This window comes from Tursiops truncatus, chromosome X (assembly GCF_011762595.2).
Source record: "Tursiops truncatus isolate mTurTru1 chromosome X, mTurTru1.mat.Y, whole genome shotgun sequence".
NCBI lineage: Eukaryota > Metazoa > Chordata > Mammalia > Artiodactyla > Delphinidae > Tursiops > Tursiops truncatus.
This window is the reverse complement of record NC_047055.1, coordinates 41,740,623-41,757,271: the sequence shown is the minus strand read 5'-3', so window position 1 is coordinate 41,757,271 and position 16,649 is coordinate 41,740,623. Positions and strand designations below refer to the sequence as shown.

General features: G+C 48.7%; 1 protein-coding gene across 1 annotated transcript; it reads right to left on the bottom strand.

Moving 5' to 3' along the window:
- Positions 1-502: 502 nt before the first annotated feature.
- On the bottom strand, positions 503-8,122 carry LOC117310177 (nuclear RNA export factor 2-like). The gene is made up of 17 exons (XM_033849279.2): positions 7,648-8,122; positions 7,261-7,414; positions 6,346-6,450; positions 6,149-6,229; positions 5,941-6,010; positions 5,706-5,794; positions 5,479-5,586; positions 5,182-5,291; positions 3,347-3,383; positions 2,897-2,965; positions 2,758-2,813; positions 2,507-2,614; positions 2,342-2,400; positions 2,118-2,233; positions 1,980-2,022; positions 1,277-1,349; positions 503-739 (listed from the first exon to the last, which is right to left on the bottom strand). Exons 2-17 carry the CDS (start codon positions 7,354-7,356, stop codon positions 577-579), a joined length of 1,383 nt encoding a protein of 460 aa, XP_033705170.2. The 5' UTR covers positions 7,357-7,414; positions 7,648-8,122; the 3' UTR covers positions 503-576.
- Positions 8,123-16,649: the final 8,527 nt, after the last annotated feature.

Genomic DNA, 16,649 nt, shown 5'->3' with positions numbered 1-16,649 from the left:
CAAGTTTCAAGGCACTAAAGATTAAATAATCCCTCCTTGGACCCCTCTTCCCCATTCAGCCACAAGCCTCTCTTTCTCATTGTCTCAGTCTCTCTATTTCCTTCTCTCTCTCTCTCTCTCTCATGATGAGATCTCATTTTCTGTAGATAAATATAGAAATATATAAACATGCTTAATAAATATGTAAACACCTACATAAGCAAACTCACAGGAAGATATGATGAAGATGAAAACATTCAACGGTTACCTCTGGGAGGTATGTTTTGGGGTAATGATTTTTTCCCCTCCACATGTACTGTGACATATACAGTGGAATGAACCTCATGCACACTCCTGAACCCAACTGTCTGTTAATACAGAAGCAGCATCCATGAAATTAATAAAAATAATACAAGGCTGCTCAAAATAACTAGGTAGCTTTATATGTACCACGAATGAAATGTTCAGATTAAAAATGACTGAAATAAACAAGGAAAACAAATTACCTTCAAGTTCCCATTAATCACTCCTCTACTCCTCCCAGCTCCCTCCTATCCCCATGCAACCCCAGCACTCATTTCTGAGACCACTAGAGGTTCATCTCAGATGGGGTGGAGGATGCCTGCATGATGTCCTGCTGCTGCTGGGAGAGGGGTGCATGGAGCTGGAGGTGGGTGTAGGCAGTGGGATGGAGAACACACTCTGGGTCTCACTGGGGTCGGCATCCCTCACAAACAGCTCATCATTCACGATGCACAGACTGAAGGAAAAATGGGCCCTCAGACAACTGGTGGATGGACACCCACACCCCCAATACTGACTCTGCTCCCACTGGCACTCAGCAACCAGATTCCTTCCACGTCCCTCCTGTGTCTGTCTCCCAGGTTCCTTGACTGGTACCTCTGCCCCTCCCCACAGAGCCCACCTTTGGAGAGACTGTCTACCACCTTCACTCGATTTATAGGTTTATCCCCAACCCACGGGCAATTTCGCATTTACCCTTTACCACAGCCCAAGGGCTGGACGCTCTGATGCCCATTCTCGAAGAAGACACTGAGTCACACAGAGGTCATGTGACTTGACCAAGATAACACAGCGAGTGAGTGTTGTTTCAAGGAGAGAACCCATAGGCCGATTCCAGAGCCCACGCTCTTCCTAACCACTAGGCTACACTGCTCCTGGGATCTCCCTGCTGGCTTTCCACAATGCCGAGTAAACCTAAGGTCTTTGCCACCACATTCCCACGCCCCTGAGCCCAGGTGGGGATGGGCATTCCCACCCACAACAGGGCTCTCACCTGGCGTAGCGGGCAGGGGTAGCGATGAAGGTCCGGGTGAAGGCACGCACACAGCCCTGAGAACTTCCTTCCACTTCAACAGCAAACAAACAACAGTACCCCTTAGAGCCACACGTGCTGTACACGCTCACATGGCAGTCCCCAGTCAGGGTGTGACTGGACACTCATGCTGAGAGGGCAATTGTTCACGGGGGCCAGGGTGTCGGGAATGGGGAGGGCAACTATAGGAGCAGTCTGCACCCAGTGACAGGACCCCTGACGACCACCACACAAGTTCACGGGGTGCATTTTTCACAGCCGCCCAAGAGGTGGATACTACTACCCTGTTTTGCAAATGAGGAAACCGAGAGGTTCAGTAATGGCCCAAGTTCTCAGAGTAAGGATCTGGGATGAGAGCCACCAAAATCCACAGCCTGTGTCCCCAACGCCCAGGGTGTGCAGGGCAGACAGGCATGGACACAGCTCAGACCTGGGTTGTCTGTGGGAAGCCTGAGGGCAGGAGAACACAGTGGGGAAGGGGAGGCGGGGGGAGGGGAGGGGAGGGGAGGGAACAGAAGGGAATACTAGGGGAGGGAAGGGAAGAGAAGGGGAAAGAAAGTGAAGGGGAGGGAAGGGGTCAGGGAAGCTGAGTGGTTCTGGGTGTGAACCTGGCCAGGGGGAGGCAGCAGTGGGGCATCTGCGCTGGGGGTCTACACACACTCACCTGCCTTGAACAGCCCACTGACGGAGAAGCAGAGCATCGTTTCCTGAAAGGGAAGAGCCCAGGCGCCCAGTCACCACCTCCACCTCCCACCCACCTGCGGCTTCCTGGGCCCACCCGGGGGAGGAAGCAGGTGCTCACCGTCTGGAACCACGTGTCCACCACGAAGGAGCTGAAGGCATGCTGAGTCTTGGGCAACACACAGAGGGTGTGCACAATGACACGTTTTGTGTGCTTCAGCAGCTGGACCCGCAGGTCTGTGAGGGGAGGGGAAGCGAGCGAAGGTCAGGGGCTGCCACGCCCTGGGCCCTATGATTGACCCCTTCACCGCCCTTTCCCACCCAGTCTTCCCATCACACACTCACAGGGGTCCTTGAGCTTCTTCATATTCCTGCTGTCCTTGAAATACTTGCACAAGCTGCTTCTAGGAGACAAAGAGCAACAGTGGGTGGTGGGTGTTTGCAGGAGCTGGCCTGTGTCTGCTGGGGGGCCACACGGCCCGGGAGCAGAGGCTGTACTGTCATACTCACGGGGCTGGGTCCTCGGGGTGGAAGGGAATCATCAGGGAGAAGCAGGCCTCCTCGTGATAAGCACCCGCGAGAACCTGTCTGTCTCCATAGTCATGGATCAAGTAGTACCTAAGGAGGAGCAATGAAGACAGTCTATCTCTGTGGTCTGGACCTCAAATGAGACTTGAAAACTCCCCTGAGCAGACCTGTGCTCAGGTGGCCTCACCTGTCCTAGCCCTCCCTCCCTTGCTCAGCTTCCCTGAGGTACTTACTGCTTCAGGAATTGCAGGACTAGGCTCTTCAGCTCATCAGATCCAAAGTAGCTTCCCTGGAATCAAATGGCACTTGAGACTATGCAGTAGATAAAGCCTCCCTGCAACACCCCAAATGTCGTTTGATCCTCTTCCTGACCTTGCAGAGCTTTACTATGTAGGGAGTGTCAACGTCAACGGTCACTGGTGACGGTAACTCCTGGCCATCCTGGAGAAGGGAAGAGGAAGTCAGCAGTGGAGACCAGGGGAGTGGCCTGGATGATCCGGGAAAAGGATGGGCCCAGGAGGGTGAGGGTCAGAGGTCAGGTGTGAAAGGGCCCTGGAAATTCCATGGGAAAGCTTACAGTGGATGTCTTCATCATGAGGTCCTGGAAGTCTCTAGTGTTATATTCAACTTGTGTGTGTGCGTGTGTGTATTTATGGGTATTTTTCCAGCAAGTATATCCATGTCATTTTCAGGAGTCCATGTCCCCCAAAATGGTTAAGGTTCTGATGCTAATATGTGATCTAGGCAAGACCCAGAGGGCTTGAGGGCAGGTGCAGAGGCCACCGACATTCGTAAGAGACAATGATTTACGTAGGCACTTACCAGGCGTAACAACTTCGGGAAACATTCTCTGATGGCCCTGTCCAAAACCAAAAATAGAGAAGAGGTGGTTGATAGTTCAAGGTTGCAATGCTTCCTTTGAGTTAAAACAGTAATACCATAAACAGAGATCAGTGTGTTCTGGCCAATCCAGCAGCACCCTTTGCCCACCTCTGCTCCTGATTTTAAGGGTTTTCAGTCCACTTGCCTGTTGAGCACTGAGCATCTGTCATCTTACTGTCTGAGAGGCACTGTCTCCTCATCTCTCTCAGTACCTTCACTTTAATATTCCTTCCCTCCCTCCCTTCCTCTCCTTCGCCTAGGTAGCTCCCACCCAGACTACTTGGACTCCCTTCTCCAGTGCCACAGGGACCAGCATTTCAAACCCGTGCTGCAGGGCTTCCTTCTCCTCCCTCCCTTCCTCCAGGGCCCCACTGAAGGCTGTGGGGAGAAGAGGGGATGGAGTGGGAGCCCAGGGCTCTGCTACCTCACTGGGGGTCCAGCACTCTGGCAAGACCCGGACACCCGCCAGGGATGGCCCAGGATGCTGGGCCAGCGAGGTGAGTGAGGTGGGGCTCAGGGAGGGAGATGGAGGGGATGAAGACAGAAAGGGAGTGAAGGTAGGAAGGGAGAGATGAGAGAGACATAGGGGCACAGAGACAGGGGAGAGAGACAACAAAGAGAAGGGAAAGAAGCTCTCCCGTGGTCGGGGTCCGGGAAGAAGAGAGAAGAAAGGGGAAACGGCACACTTGTTGCGGCTCTTCACCTGCCCCAGAATCGCCCAGACACACCAGGTAGGAAGGGAAAATATGCACGTGTTGGGCTGGGGGCCCACTGGATGCTGGCTGAAACTTTGGCACCTGTGTGAGCTCAGCCAGACTTGGGCATGGGAAACCGAGCAGCCATGGGGGCAGATCTTCCTCAGAAGGAGGAAAGGGTTAGGTCCCAGCTCAGTATGGGGTTGAGGATCCATGGCCCCCTCTGATGATCACCGTCTTCTCTCCCGATGACCCCTGCACCTCTCTGAGTTGGTTCTTTATCTGAGGAATCATACCTGTCTCAGGCTGCCCAGGGCTCCTGTGAAGGACCAGGCGGGATGATGTGACGTGTGCAGGGAGGGATGGGAAGTGCCCCTCAGAGGCCTGTCCTTCGGTCTCCTCTACCACCTCTGCCCTCTGCCTTCCACTCCTGCCTCAGGAAGCCCTCTGATCACTGGCGGGGGCCCACGTCTGGCCCCTTGACTCAGGGAGCCCTGCTTTTTCCCAAGGAGGGTCCAGCTCCTGGCACTGGGCCAGCAGAATGGATGTCATGACAGCAGCCACCCATGGCCTCAGCCCTCAGCATGATGCACAGGAAAGCCCCCATGGCAACCTGGCGGAGGAGGGGCGATCCCTTTGGAGGAAGGGGAAGAGGGCCCCTCTCAGAACAGGGGAGGCAAACCCCATCTCAGCACGAAGAAGGAAGGCTTCTCTCAGCAAGAGGCCCTGGACTGGAGGACCCTTCTCAGTCCAGGGCGCCAGCATCTGGATCAAGGCTGGTCGCTCCTGGTCCTGGTGAGGAGGAGAAGCCCTGCTTCCTGGGCACACTCTTGGGAGGTCTTGCTGGAATAGAGCTGGGCGTAGAGAGCTGGAAACAGACCCCAGAGCGCCTGCAGAGGTGAGCAGGTCAGGGGAAGGAAACTCCTCACCGGTGATAGGCACAGAGAAAGCAGAAGGTGGGGCCTCTGATCCTCCCAGAAGACCAGGGCTGCCACCTTTGGCAAAGGGGCACTGTCACAGATAGTCTAGGCTCCCATGGGTGAAGGTCACCAAGAAGGGTGACAGGGTGTTCACACTGACCTTACATAGGTGGACTGGTCTGGGAAAGTATCACACAATGGGTTCCCTTGCAGCCACAGCTCTTCAAGCTTCAGCCCTTGCATCTTGCTCAACTCCCACACAGACGTCAGCTGAGAAATATGGCGCAGAAGTGGGAAAAGGAATCCCAGGGAAAGAGGGACATCCAGATCCCTGCACCCCCAGAACCCTCCCTCCCACACAGGTACCTTCACCTGCCTCCTGTCATCACTCTGATGGACACTAACATGCCCCACCCCCCACTCTCAACCCAAGTTTGACCTGGCTCCCTCTTCTCACCTCATTTTTGGAGAGGTTCAGGATCTTGACCGTGGGGGCCATCTGTATAATGTCAGACAGGCCATCCAGCTGGTACAGTTTGTTGCTGCTCAAGTTCAAGGACAACAGCTTTGGGGCAAGAAGAGGTAGAGTGAAGGTTACTATCTAGGACCTTGGAGACAAATCTGCCCTCCACCCTATCTCTTCCACCCTCTACCCTAATACCAGCACTGGGCCTACAGCCTCACCTCAGGGAAATACTTTTCGATGACCTGCAGGGTGGCAGCCATGCAGCTTCTTCGATTCAGAAATATATCAATATCATAGCCCACCAAGTCTTCAGGAAGGAGAAGAGAGGGAATAGGATGGCTGAGTGGGGTGTGGGGCCAGCACCAGCCCCTCCCCACGTTACCATCCCTAAGTCTCCCTCCAGGAAGACCCCTCTGCCCTCACCCGCCCTAGAATTACTGCTGTCAGCCATACCTGGGTCAAGGCGGAGCCTCTGGAGGTCAAGAGCTTGCTGGGAGACATCAAATCGTTTGCTCAAGGTCAGCTGCGGAGAGAGAGATGGAGAGAGCCGCTCTGAGGCTCTTGTGGTGGCAGGGAAATCGGGGGCGAGGGGGACGGGGGACTGGAAGAAGGAGAGGTGGGTCTGAGCGCTGGCACACTACTCGCCGTGAGTCTCCATTACCTTTAGCTGCTCCATTTCTTCTGGCTTCAACTTATCCCGCACAGAGTAGGGAACAGCGGAGGGGCTGACAAAGACAGGTATCTGCAGGAAGAAGAGGTGGGGTAAGCACCAGGAACTCTAGTTCCAAAGAAGACAACCAGCCCCTGGCCTGTACTCCTTCCTCAGGATGAGGTACACGTAACGCCCTCGACACACACCTTTCGGCTCTCCTCGTCACGAATCTTGTAGCTGACATCCATCAATGCAGAGGCAGTGCTAGCTTCCTGGACAAAGAACCGAGCCCCATTTTGCATAAAGTGGAACTACAGGGATTGAATGCAACAGCAATAGTATCAGAAGCCAACAGACCCTGCTAAACCAGGTCTCTCTCTCTCCCCCTTCCCTGTGCCCACGCGTCTGGCTTCGGCATCCTCTCTTACGTCCACTGGAGTGAACGGGACACTGCAATGGCTCTGGATTGACTTCATTAGCCACGTCTTGTCATACTTTATCCCACAAGGAATCTAAGGATGAAAAGAAGGCATGGGAGAGAGGACAGACAACAGGGAATTTAGGCTGGAGGACGAACCTTTTCCTGTTCTTTCCCGGCCTTCTACTGAGCTTGAAAGGGCTTGTAAAGAAGGGACCACTGGCATGATTTCTTATGGGTGTGCGTAATATGGATTTCCTAAATACTCTTTCTCTCCAGTCAAACTCTCTTCCACATAATCAAGGTGTCAGAGATGATGTTCCTTTTATAAATTTCCAGGAGATCCTACCCAGCGCACACACTGCTTGCCCCTCAGATAAGGTCTCCAGAGGCTCGACCCTCCGTCTCCCACACTCAGCTTGCCAAGCTGAGACCTCCAATGTGGAGTCGCTCCATATCCTTGGCAGTAGTTTCCATCTTTGCTTTGAGACAGGCTCCTCCGTTCTCCTCACGGTCAGCCTGCTCCCTGTACATTGCTTCTCTGAACCTGCCCTTAGATGAACAAGACTGTTAACTCCTGGTAATAAAAAGGACAGATTACAAACTGTCCCAGTGAAAGAAACCAGCATCTCTACATGAGACCAACACAACTCCCCCTGCCTTTTCTCTCCTGCACATTCCATACATTTTACAGGATACTCACTGTGACCCTGAACCAGCTCCCTGGGGTTCCATCTTGTGTGTTCTCCCCCATTTCCCTCTCCAGAGGTTTTCTGTTTCTCCACACAGTAGTATGCATGTGGCCTTCACTTTGCCATCTCACTCCTCTCTTGTTGCCTCGGATGGTACAGGGAGGGCTGCAGGGGGGATGTGGAGAGAAGGACGGTGAGTGGCCATAAGTGCTAAGAAAGTCTTCTGTACACCCTCGCCTCTTTGACACCAGCTCTACAATTAGGATTGCTCAACCATTATTTCACTTCTAGCATGCTTCAGTTTTGCAGTGAGAGAAGAAAAACAAGTCCACGGAGCGTGAGAGAGGTGCATAGTCCCAGGGGCTGCTGTGTACAAACCCAGCTGCCTGGCCACTTACTGTCTTACTTCGGGGTCCTCCTGGACATCCCTCTTCACCACGTTTCCATCATCCTCCTGGAGGTTTGAAGGCTGAGGCTCACACCCATCGCGTTCATAACGAGGGCTCCTCTCGCCAGTATTACCTGGGAAAGAACTCCAACCTTTCTTTCTTCCTTGAGGTGGTCTACCACCATCACTGTACTCTGAAAAGAGGAACAAAAATACAAGTTTGCAGACACATCTGTGGTCCACTTACCACGTACCATGTCTTAGGCTAACAGCATGGTAGGGCAGGCCAAGTGCCAACGTGGCCTAAGGGACCAGTCCCACAAGCCTCAGAAAGGACACTCTTCTGCCTGCCCAGAGAGGACAGCCTTATCCGACAGATGGCACTATCAGGGGAAGAATCGAGGAGGAGCAGGATGAGGAAGAGGAGGACAAGGAGGACAAAGAGGGAGGAGGGAGGAGAGGACAACTGCGCTGAAACTTTTAAAACAGTGGAGCAGGACTGATAAAGAACCGAGGTGTATACGTCCATGGGTTAGACTGGACACCAGTCATATAGATACCAGGAAGGCACCCGAATCTTGCCTTCTCTCAGGACTTTCCAGCAACCACACCAATACCTCTCTCGTGCTTCCCAAATCCAATGAGCCGCCATACCGATTCCACTAACAACCAGCAAGCTAGCTGGACTTCCTTTGCCAGTGCACTTGGAGCTTTAATGTCAGGTGGCACTGAGGTAACAGCCTCCTGAACTGTCTCCCTCCTTCCAGCCTTGCCCTGAACAATACTCTGTTTGAAAGATCCAGAGTGACCTCTCTATTGGGCCAGCCTGAAATGCCTTTCAGCTCAGCAGGCAACTCTTCCTAACTTCAGCCCTTCTATAACAAGGGTGTGAATGATAACCTGGAATGATGTGTCAGCCACCATTTCCCAGTGTTTAGGGATTCTTCTTTTTGCTTTCTATTACTGGTTTTTAATTTGATTCCATCGTGGTCAGGAAACACACTCTGCGGAATTTCAATTCTTCTTTTTTTTTTTTAAATAATTTTATTTCTTTATTTATGGCTGCGTTGGGTCTTCGTTGCTGCACACGGGCTTTCTCTACTTGCAGCGAGCGGTGTTACTCTTCGTTGTGGCACACGGGCTTCCCGTTGCGGCGGCTTCTCTTGTTGTGGAGCTTGGGCTCTAGGTGCGCGGACTTCAGTAGTTGTGGCACGTGGGCTCAGTAGTTGTGGCACACGGGCTCTAGAGCGCAGAATCAATAGTTGAGGCGCATGGGCTTAGCTGCTCCGCGGCATGTGGGATCTTCCTGACCAGGGCTCGAACCTGTGTTCCCTTCACTGGCAGGCGGATTCTTAACCACTGCGCCACCAGGGAAGTCCCTCAATTCCTTCTGAATTTATTGAGGTTTGTCTGATGGTCGAGGAGATGGTCTAACTTGGTGAATGTTACAGAGACCCTCGGGGGAAAAAACTGTACTCTGCTGTTGTTGGGCAGACTGTTCTATTTATGTCATGCAGATCTCATTAGTTTACTGTGTTATTCAGGTCTCCTATATCCTTGCTGATTTTCTCTCTAGCAATTCTGTCACTTGCTAAGGGGGAGGTGGGTGTGGAAAGCCCCCACTATAATTATAGATCTGGCACTTTCTCCTTTCATCTCCATCAGCTTTTGCTTCATGTACTTTGAGGCTCCATTGTTTGGTGTGTACACATTTAGGATCTTTATGTATCCCTGGTGTGCTGATCCTTTCACCATTCTGTAAGGCCTCTCTTTGGCTCTTGTTCATTTTCTTTACTCTGACATCTACTGTACTGGATACTGAAGCTACAGGCACGCTTAGAAAGTGTCCTGGGTGTACCTCACCTTGTATTCACTCCTAGCAGCTGTGTTGCTGTTCGCCCCTCCACCCACAAGTAATCCCCTCCAACATATCTAATTCACCATGGGAAAAGATTTGGAAGTTTTTCCACACCTGCAGAAATAAGATCGTGTCAATTCTCTCTCCCATGGGTGGATTCACTAAGGGTATTTTATTTTTAACGCATTCCACTGAAACAGTGAACCAGCAGATAATCATACTAGTGGCTTGTGGGGAGGGAGGATTATGGTAATTACACTGTTAGAAACCAGCTTCCGTTGGGTTGTAATACTTAAGGTTCTCTAGGTTTGTGTGCTGTGCCTTTTGTACATTAACTATTCCATGTTGTCTCAGGGCACGCTTATGAGTAAAGATCAGCCCACTGTTGATCACTCCACGATGGACTGATTACGACCAGGCCTCAGATGAACTCCTCTGGGGAGCCCTTGCTTTCCCTGTGTGGCCCGCTGTCAGGGCAATCCTGCTACTCACAACCTTGGGACTTTCCGTGTGTGGCACTGGAAGTGAAAGGAAACACAGATAGGGCATTTGACCCACAAATGCCACTTGCTCAGCCCCCAAACCTCGGAGGGGGCCTGGCGTGCTCTCTTTCTCCCACACTCCACATCCAACTGGTCAGGAGATTCTCTCGGCCCCTCTCTCAAAGTATGTCCAGAAGCCAGCCACTTCTCACCACCTTCATTACCACCACCCTGGCCAAGATACCAACAGCTACCTCCTGGACTGTACTGCTGTCCAGCTGGCCCCTCTGCTTTCATCCTGGCTCCCTTTACCTGTCTCTTTTCAACCCAGCAGCAGAGAGCAAATCAAATCATTTCACTCCTCTGCTCAACACCACATAACGATGGTTTGAAGCCCACCAACATGTTCAAAAGCCAGGAGTTCATAATGACACTCATCAACAATAACAACAACAAAGAGGAACCTTACTGGTGACCTTTGGAGAATGCCGGGCAACCAACTCGTTTTCAGGAAAATCCAGCAATGAAAGGGAAAAATTCACATTTTAAAGGGAGCAGTAAGGGCATGTGGTCTATGTACGGTGTATAGGAAGAGTCAGAGTCATTTACAAGAACCCACTTTCCTTCCGAAATAACGTTGCCGAGGGGAAAGCGTAAAAGGGAGCTATATAACAGCTACCGCAGTCCCCCGGCTGACCAACTACGTCGGGTGCCTGAACAGGGCTAGAGACCTCCCTCATCAAGGTGATTCAGACACAAGCAATCTCAGACATCGACTTGTCAAGTATTTGATAGAATAATCCAGTGAAGCTCTGTCACTTACTGCGTATGTGATTTTAGGCGAGTATTTTACCTCTCTGAGCCTCAGTTCCATCGTGCGGTAGTGCTGTTTGCCATGTTTTTCCATTTGTCCCTGTTCCAGCGACCTGGAAGAGCTGTACTTCTTGACCTCCTTTGTTTGGGCAGGGCTGTGTATGTGACTGGTTCTGGCTAATGGGTTGTGAGTGACATGTGCTATTTCTGGGCCAGAACATATGGTTGTTGGATTGAGACCTTGCAGGGTCCTCTTCCCCTCAGGCACAGAGACTGACAACTTTCTAGATGATGGCTGCTCTGTCAGTTTGGGTCTCCAAGTCATTCCAGTAAGAATGGCTCAGACCCCCAAAGTCCACCATCCTGTGAGGGGCATGCACCTGCCATGGACATGTAGTCAAAGTGAGGAATAAGCCCCTGAGATACGGGGACTGTCTATTACCACAGCATAATCTAGCCTATCTTGATTCTTGTATCTTATCTGTAAATTAAAATAACATCCTCTCAGGATTTTTCTGAGGATTAAATGAGAAAACTGGTATGACAAGGTTGCCACAGTGCTTGACATAAAACAGGAACTCAAACAATGGAAGCTATAATGATTAAATAATAATAACAAACTAGTTTTGAAAAGTGTGGAAAATTGGTATAAAATGAGAGCTATTTCATCCACTCATCCTTACGGGTAAGTTGTATCATCTTTTCAAGAGTGGGGCATTTTATTTTATTTTTAAGACTTCCTAATGACTAGCACTTATGCACTTATTTCTTGCCGTCATGATATCAGAAACGTAAATTGAGGTTATATGTAAAGAATGAAAAAGTGGAAAGATTAAGCAAAAGAGAGAATGACTAATGACATAAGATAAAATGAGTTAGCAATAAGTGGTTTCTTAATGAGAAGAACAGATTTTAATTATTAGTAAGCATACATTCTTCTTAGTAAACAAAGGTACCAGGTATTAATGCGGCAGAAGAGATTTACTTTGAACAGGCTTTCCCAAAATGTTTCCTGAGGAACACTAGTACTTCCAGTGGTCTGTGGAAAAATGTTCCTTTCCCACATAGCTTGAGGAAACTACCTGCTACAGACTGAATGTTTATGTACCAACCTAGTCTCCAAGGTGACAGTATTTGCAGGTAAAGTCTTTGGTAGGTGATTAGGTCATGAGGGAGGTGCCGTCATGAATGGGTTTAGTGCCTTTACAAAAGAGGACCCAGAGAGCTCACTTGCCCTTTCTGCCATGTGAGGATACAGCATGAAGACAGCCCTTTATGAACCAGGAAGCAGGCTCTCACCAGACACTGAACCTGCTGGTGCCTTGATTTTGGACTTCACAGACTCCAGAACCGTGAAGAATAAATTTTTGTAATTTGTAAGCCACCTGGTACATGGTGTTCTACTACAGCAGCCTGAACAAGCTAAGACACTACCCTATTCTTTGAGATTCAAGTGGCATATTATCTTAAAAATATGACAATACAGAAATCCTTTGTACCTTCATTATTGTATGTCCCATATTTCCTCAATGGATAAAAACATTTTTGTTGTTGCTGTCTCTCAGACATAGTGTCTTGTAGAGCAAACCTGAAAGTGCTGAAATGAGAGGAAAGAAATGGCTATTATATAATACAAAATATATATATCACCCCCTTAACCATCTCTCAAACAATATTTAAATCCCTCACAAATGTAAACACCATCTTTTACTTGCTGCATTTTACTCATTAAGTACCATCTATGTGATTTTTATGAAATGTATCATATATAATTTTACTTAATATGGTTTTCTTAAATAAATTCACTGTTTTTTCCCACATGAAGGAAAGGGGAGAGCTTTTAAGGAATGTAACAAGGAATGGTTAGAAAATAAGGAGGAAAATCAGAAGCCAATAGTGTCTGGCTGGACTAATTTAAGCCGTTTAGAGAGTCCAAGCAGGAAAAGATTATGGCATCCCAACCCCCACACACTTCGAAAAGCTACTGATCCGCAAAGCAAATACAGAAAACAAATTCTGAACCTTAACGTGCTGGCTACTTTCACACTTTTACTGAAAAAATATCAAATTAAACAAAGTCTCTCTCCTTGCCTCTCTCTACAGAACAAATTAAGAGACAGAAATTCAGATCAGATTTGAAATCATCGATATGAACTGGCATCTAGGAGTTCTCTGGTGTCCCTAATAACAAACGTGGTCTGAGGAGCGCAGAGGACGCCATCACATGGCAGGCAGTGAATACGAATATGGAAGAGAGATAAGAGTAGGGCTTTAATGTGGGGGTTGGGAAGGAAGGGGGAAGGGAGGGGTCCACCCAGTATCCCGAGCCTAGCTGCCGAGAGCAGCCCATGAACGCCTGCCGCCCGCTGTCCCGCCAATTCTGAGTAAACCTCTAGTACCGGCGGGCGCCCCTCCTACCCGACTACCGCCTACCGTCTACCGCCTACCGTGGCAGAATATGAAAGTCGGTGGAAAGGTTGGCATCGGAGCCAGAGCCTCATCAAAGTTCCCCCTCAGCCAGGACAAGTACCTTAATTCTAAAGGTCTTGTTCACCTCTCGGTCTGACTCCTCAGAAGGCTAAGCCGAGCTACCGACCATTCGGCAGGCTCTCCACACGCTGAAAGGGCGCCCCCTTCGGTCGCGACCTTATGGCGTCACGTGACTGCGCGACCTACGTAACGTAACGTAATGCAACGCGCCGCTGTGGGGCCCTACCTGACTTCCAGGGGCTTGGCTGGCGGAGGCCACAGAGTAGAAGGATGCAGGTGACCTCAGGGTTCAGGAGCCCTCAATCGTGAACTGTGACCGAGAGAACTGAGCCTCAGGAGACCACAGCATGTCCCATGACCGTAGAATATACACAACCAACAGCCGAAGGGTAGGTGCGGTGTTCACATGACGGCAGGCGCTTTGCCTGCCATGTGATGGTAGCGGCCACATCCGTGTTGACTCAGGGATCTGAAGATTCTGGTAGCCAGCAATCTTCACGAGATAGAGATGGCTGAGCCTGATGTGTGACCAAGGGGGATATGTGACCGACCATAGCATCCATACGACTCTCAGAAGCAGGTCACCTGTGTGACTTGGAGGGCTGAGGCTTCCACATGTCACTAGCTAGGGAGGGCCACATGACAGGATGAACCCACATGATGGGCAGGGTTTAGGAGTCTGCCATGCTCTAGCGACTTGAAAAGCTGGATCTACCACATGATCATAGTGGCAATAGGTCCAGAGAGACTACACGAGCTCAGGGTTTAAGGGCTCATGGTGCTGACATGGCCAGTAGGTCTGGGCCTGCCACATAACTGTCAGGGCCTGCCACTTGATGGCCGCATCCGCGTGACCATAGCCTTAGGAGCCCACGGTGCTCAAAAGCTGGGTCAGCCTCCTGAGTGTAGGATAGTGACAGCAGGGTTCTCCCGGCTGCATGTTTCAGGAGGCCGTTCTCTTCACGAGACCTGGAGACCTGAGATTGCCCACATTCCTGGGCTTCCCATTGATGGTGGTGCCTGCTGATGATCTTCCTCAGAACACAGGCTGGCTTCACCTGCCCCAACCCCCTTTTAATGTGCTAATGTGCTTCTTTCGTGTGCTAATTCTGTTTCCCTATAACACGTGAAATTTAACACATAAATTAACACATAGCAATGGACTAGGTCCTCCCTAAATCCATAACCATTGCCATATTTTAGGGACCACTTCAAAAACCTAAGCGGTGGGTACAGGTAAGCTTTGTTGTTGTAATTTCATGCAAGTCTAAGAGAAATTAAAGCAAACTCAGTAAGTGAATTTTAGCTGTTAATTTGAAAAAAAATGTATATAATGATTACTATGTGTCAGGCACTTTAAAACGTCAAACCCTTTAATGCTGGCAATTCTATAAACGAGGTACTATGATTATTATTCCAGTTTTCACAGATGAGAAAGTGGAAGCACAGATGTGTTAAGTCACTTGCCTAAGAGGTAACTGAACCTATAGGTGCCAAACCAGGGTTTACTCCCAGGCACCCTGGCTCCAGACTTTGTGTTTTGATCACCCACAAGAGTCTCCAAAGAAAATTAAGAATAATTCAGCCTTCCTTATTCAGACTAACTGGAAAGCCATCCACAGTTACTGAAAAGTTGAGATCATAGAGGACCTCTTTAAAGTGCCATTTAAATAATTTCCACTACTATCAGTAATTAGAACGAATCCAAGCTGAAGCCAGGTAAGGCCCTCGAATTCATTTTAAGGTATAAATATAAACTTATCCTTAATAAGTGAAGTATTTCTGTATATAAAAGTTGGTATAAAATGCTAGACGTTAGTTGAAAACGTTTCCTTCTTTTATTTTTAAACACTCTAAAGAGAAATATTGCAGACTTTATGGCTCTTTTTCTCTAAAGAGAAAAAGTGCAGACTTTATGGCTCTTTACGGAATTCCAAAAGTTAAAAGTGAGCAGAATCTGAATTAGATATTACTGCATTTATATTTTGTTTGCATCTTCCTAGAAAGGACAGAGAAAGGGAAAGGAGAATATACAATATAGTTTTGGTGTTTTTTTTCTTATTGCAGCTTTACAAACACCTCTTTTGCTGATTTGTACGGAAAACTGAAGATCTGTCTGTATATCCAAAAGAGATTTGATGTGATCTTGCCTGTTTGCTGGCTTAGGCAAACTTAATGCTATACAAGCAGTGGGATTATTTTGCCGGCACCCTGCAACATGGCATGGCTACATAAATAACCTGAAGAAAATACAACAGACCAAATTTTGCACCATGGTTAAATTTGAATATACTAGTAAGGATAACAGACTGTGTTTGTAGTTCTAAGCCTGTTGAAGGAAGTAGTGATTTTTTGGAGTGACTCTGTTTGGGCACATTGCTGTTACTTAGATAATTTTGGAAAATTATTTATGGGACACATGTAAATGCAGGGTATGAAAAAGGAGCCACGTGTTTACAATAGAGCCTATTATGAAACCTCAAGATGGATTTAGGAAGCATCTGTATACAATCACTGGATGGAATCCGACATCAAGACCTGATGTCTGTCCCAACTGTAGCTTCTGTAATGGACAAATCCACTAATGGTGATTGAGGTCAACTTCTTTCACCAAAAGGCAAACCCTGGAGTTCTAATTATAACTTTACTTGGGAAGGGTCAGATATTCTCCTGTCAGAACTAAAGGTCGTATCATTTATTCTTGCCCTGTGATGATTACCAGGAGTTATTTTAGGATTTAAAAATATATTTAGTTACACCAGTGGGTGCCCGTCAGCTCTTTGTAACATACACTGGGGAAGGGACGCTAAGGCTATGGGTAAACACCTGTATGAACACAGCCTATATGAGCTAGGCAGTTTAGGCACTGCATGTATCAGGTGCTCCGTCTGTTTAGGTGAGGCAGGCTGATAAGCTATTCTTCTTGAATGTTGTTTGGCAAGGTTTACTGGGAACAACTTTTACTTCTTTTATATTTCTGTTTTGGGGTGGATGTTTAGGAGGTCAGTGCTAGTGGCTTTGTTTAACACAGAGAAATGGGAAAGGAGAATAGCAGACATTTGTAATGCTGCTAAATTAAACTCAAATGCTTTTGGTTCAAACACAAATATGTACTCAAGTAGAGATCCTATGTGAATTTACTTTCAGAAAGTAAAATTGACTTAATCTGGTAACATTATCCAAGAGAACTTATGAGATATTGCTGTGCCTTTATAGAAATGGTAATCGAAACATGTTTTTCTTTGTTCCTTTAAGAAGCTCATTAATTAACTAGAAGTGACTTTACTGTCAGTGTCAAGCAATGGGAAAGAAGAGAAACAATTGTAGGTAGTGCTCCCTGTCAGAGTACTCAGTGTGCTCCCTTCCCCC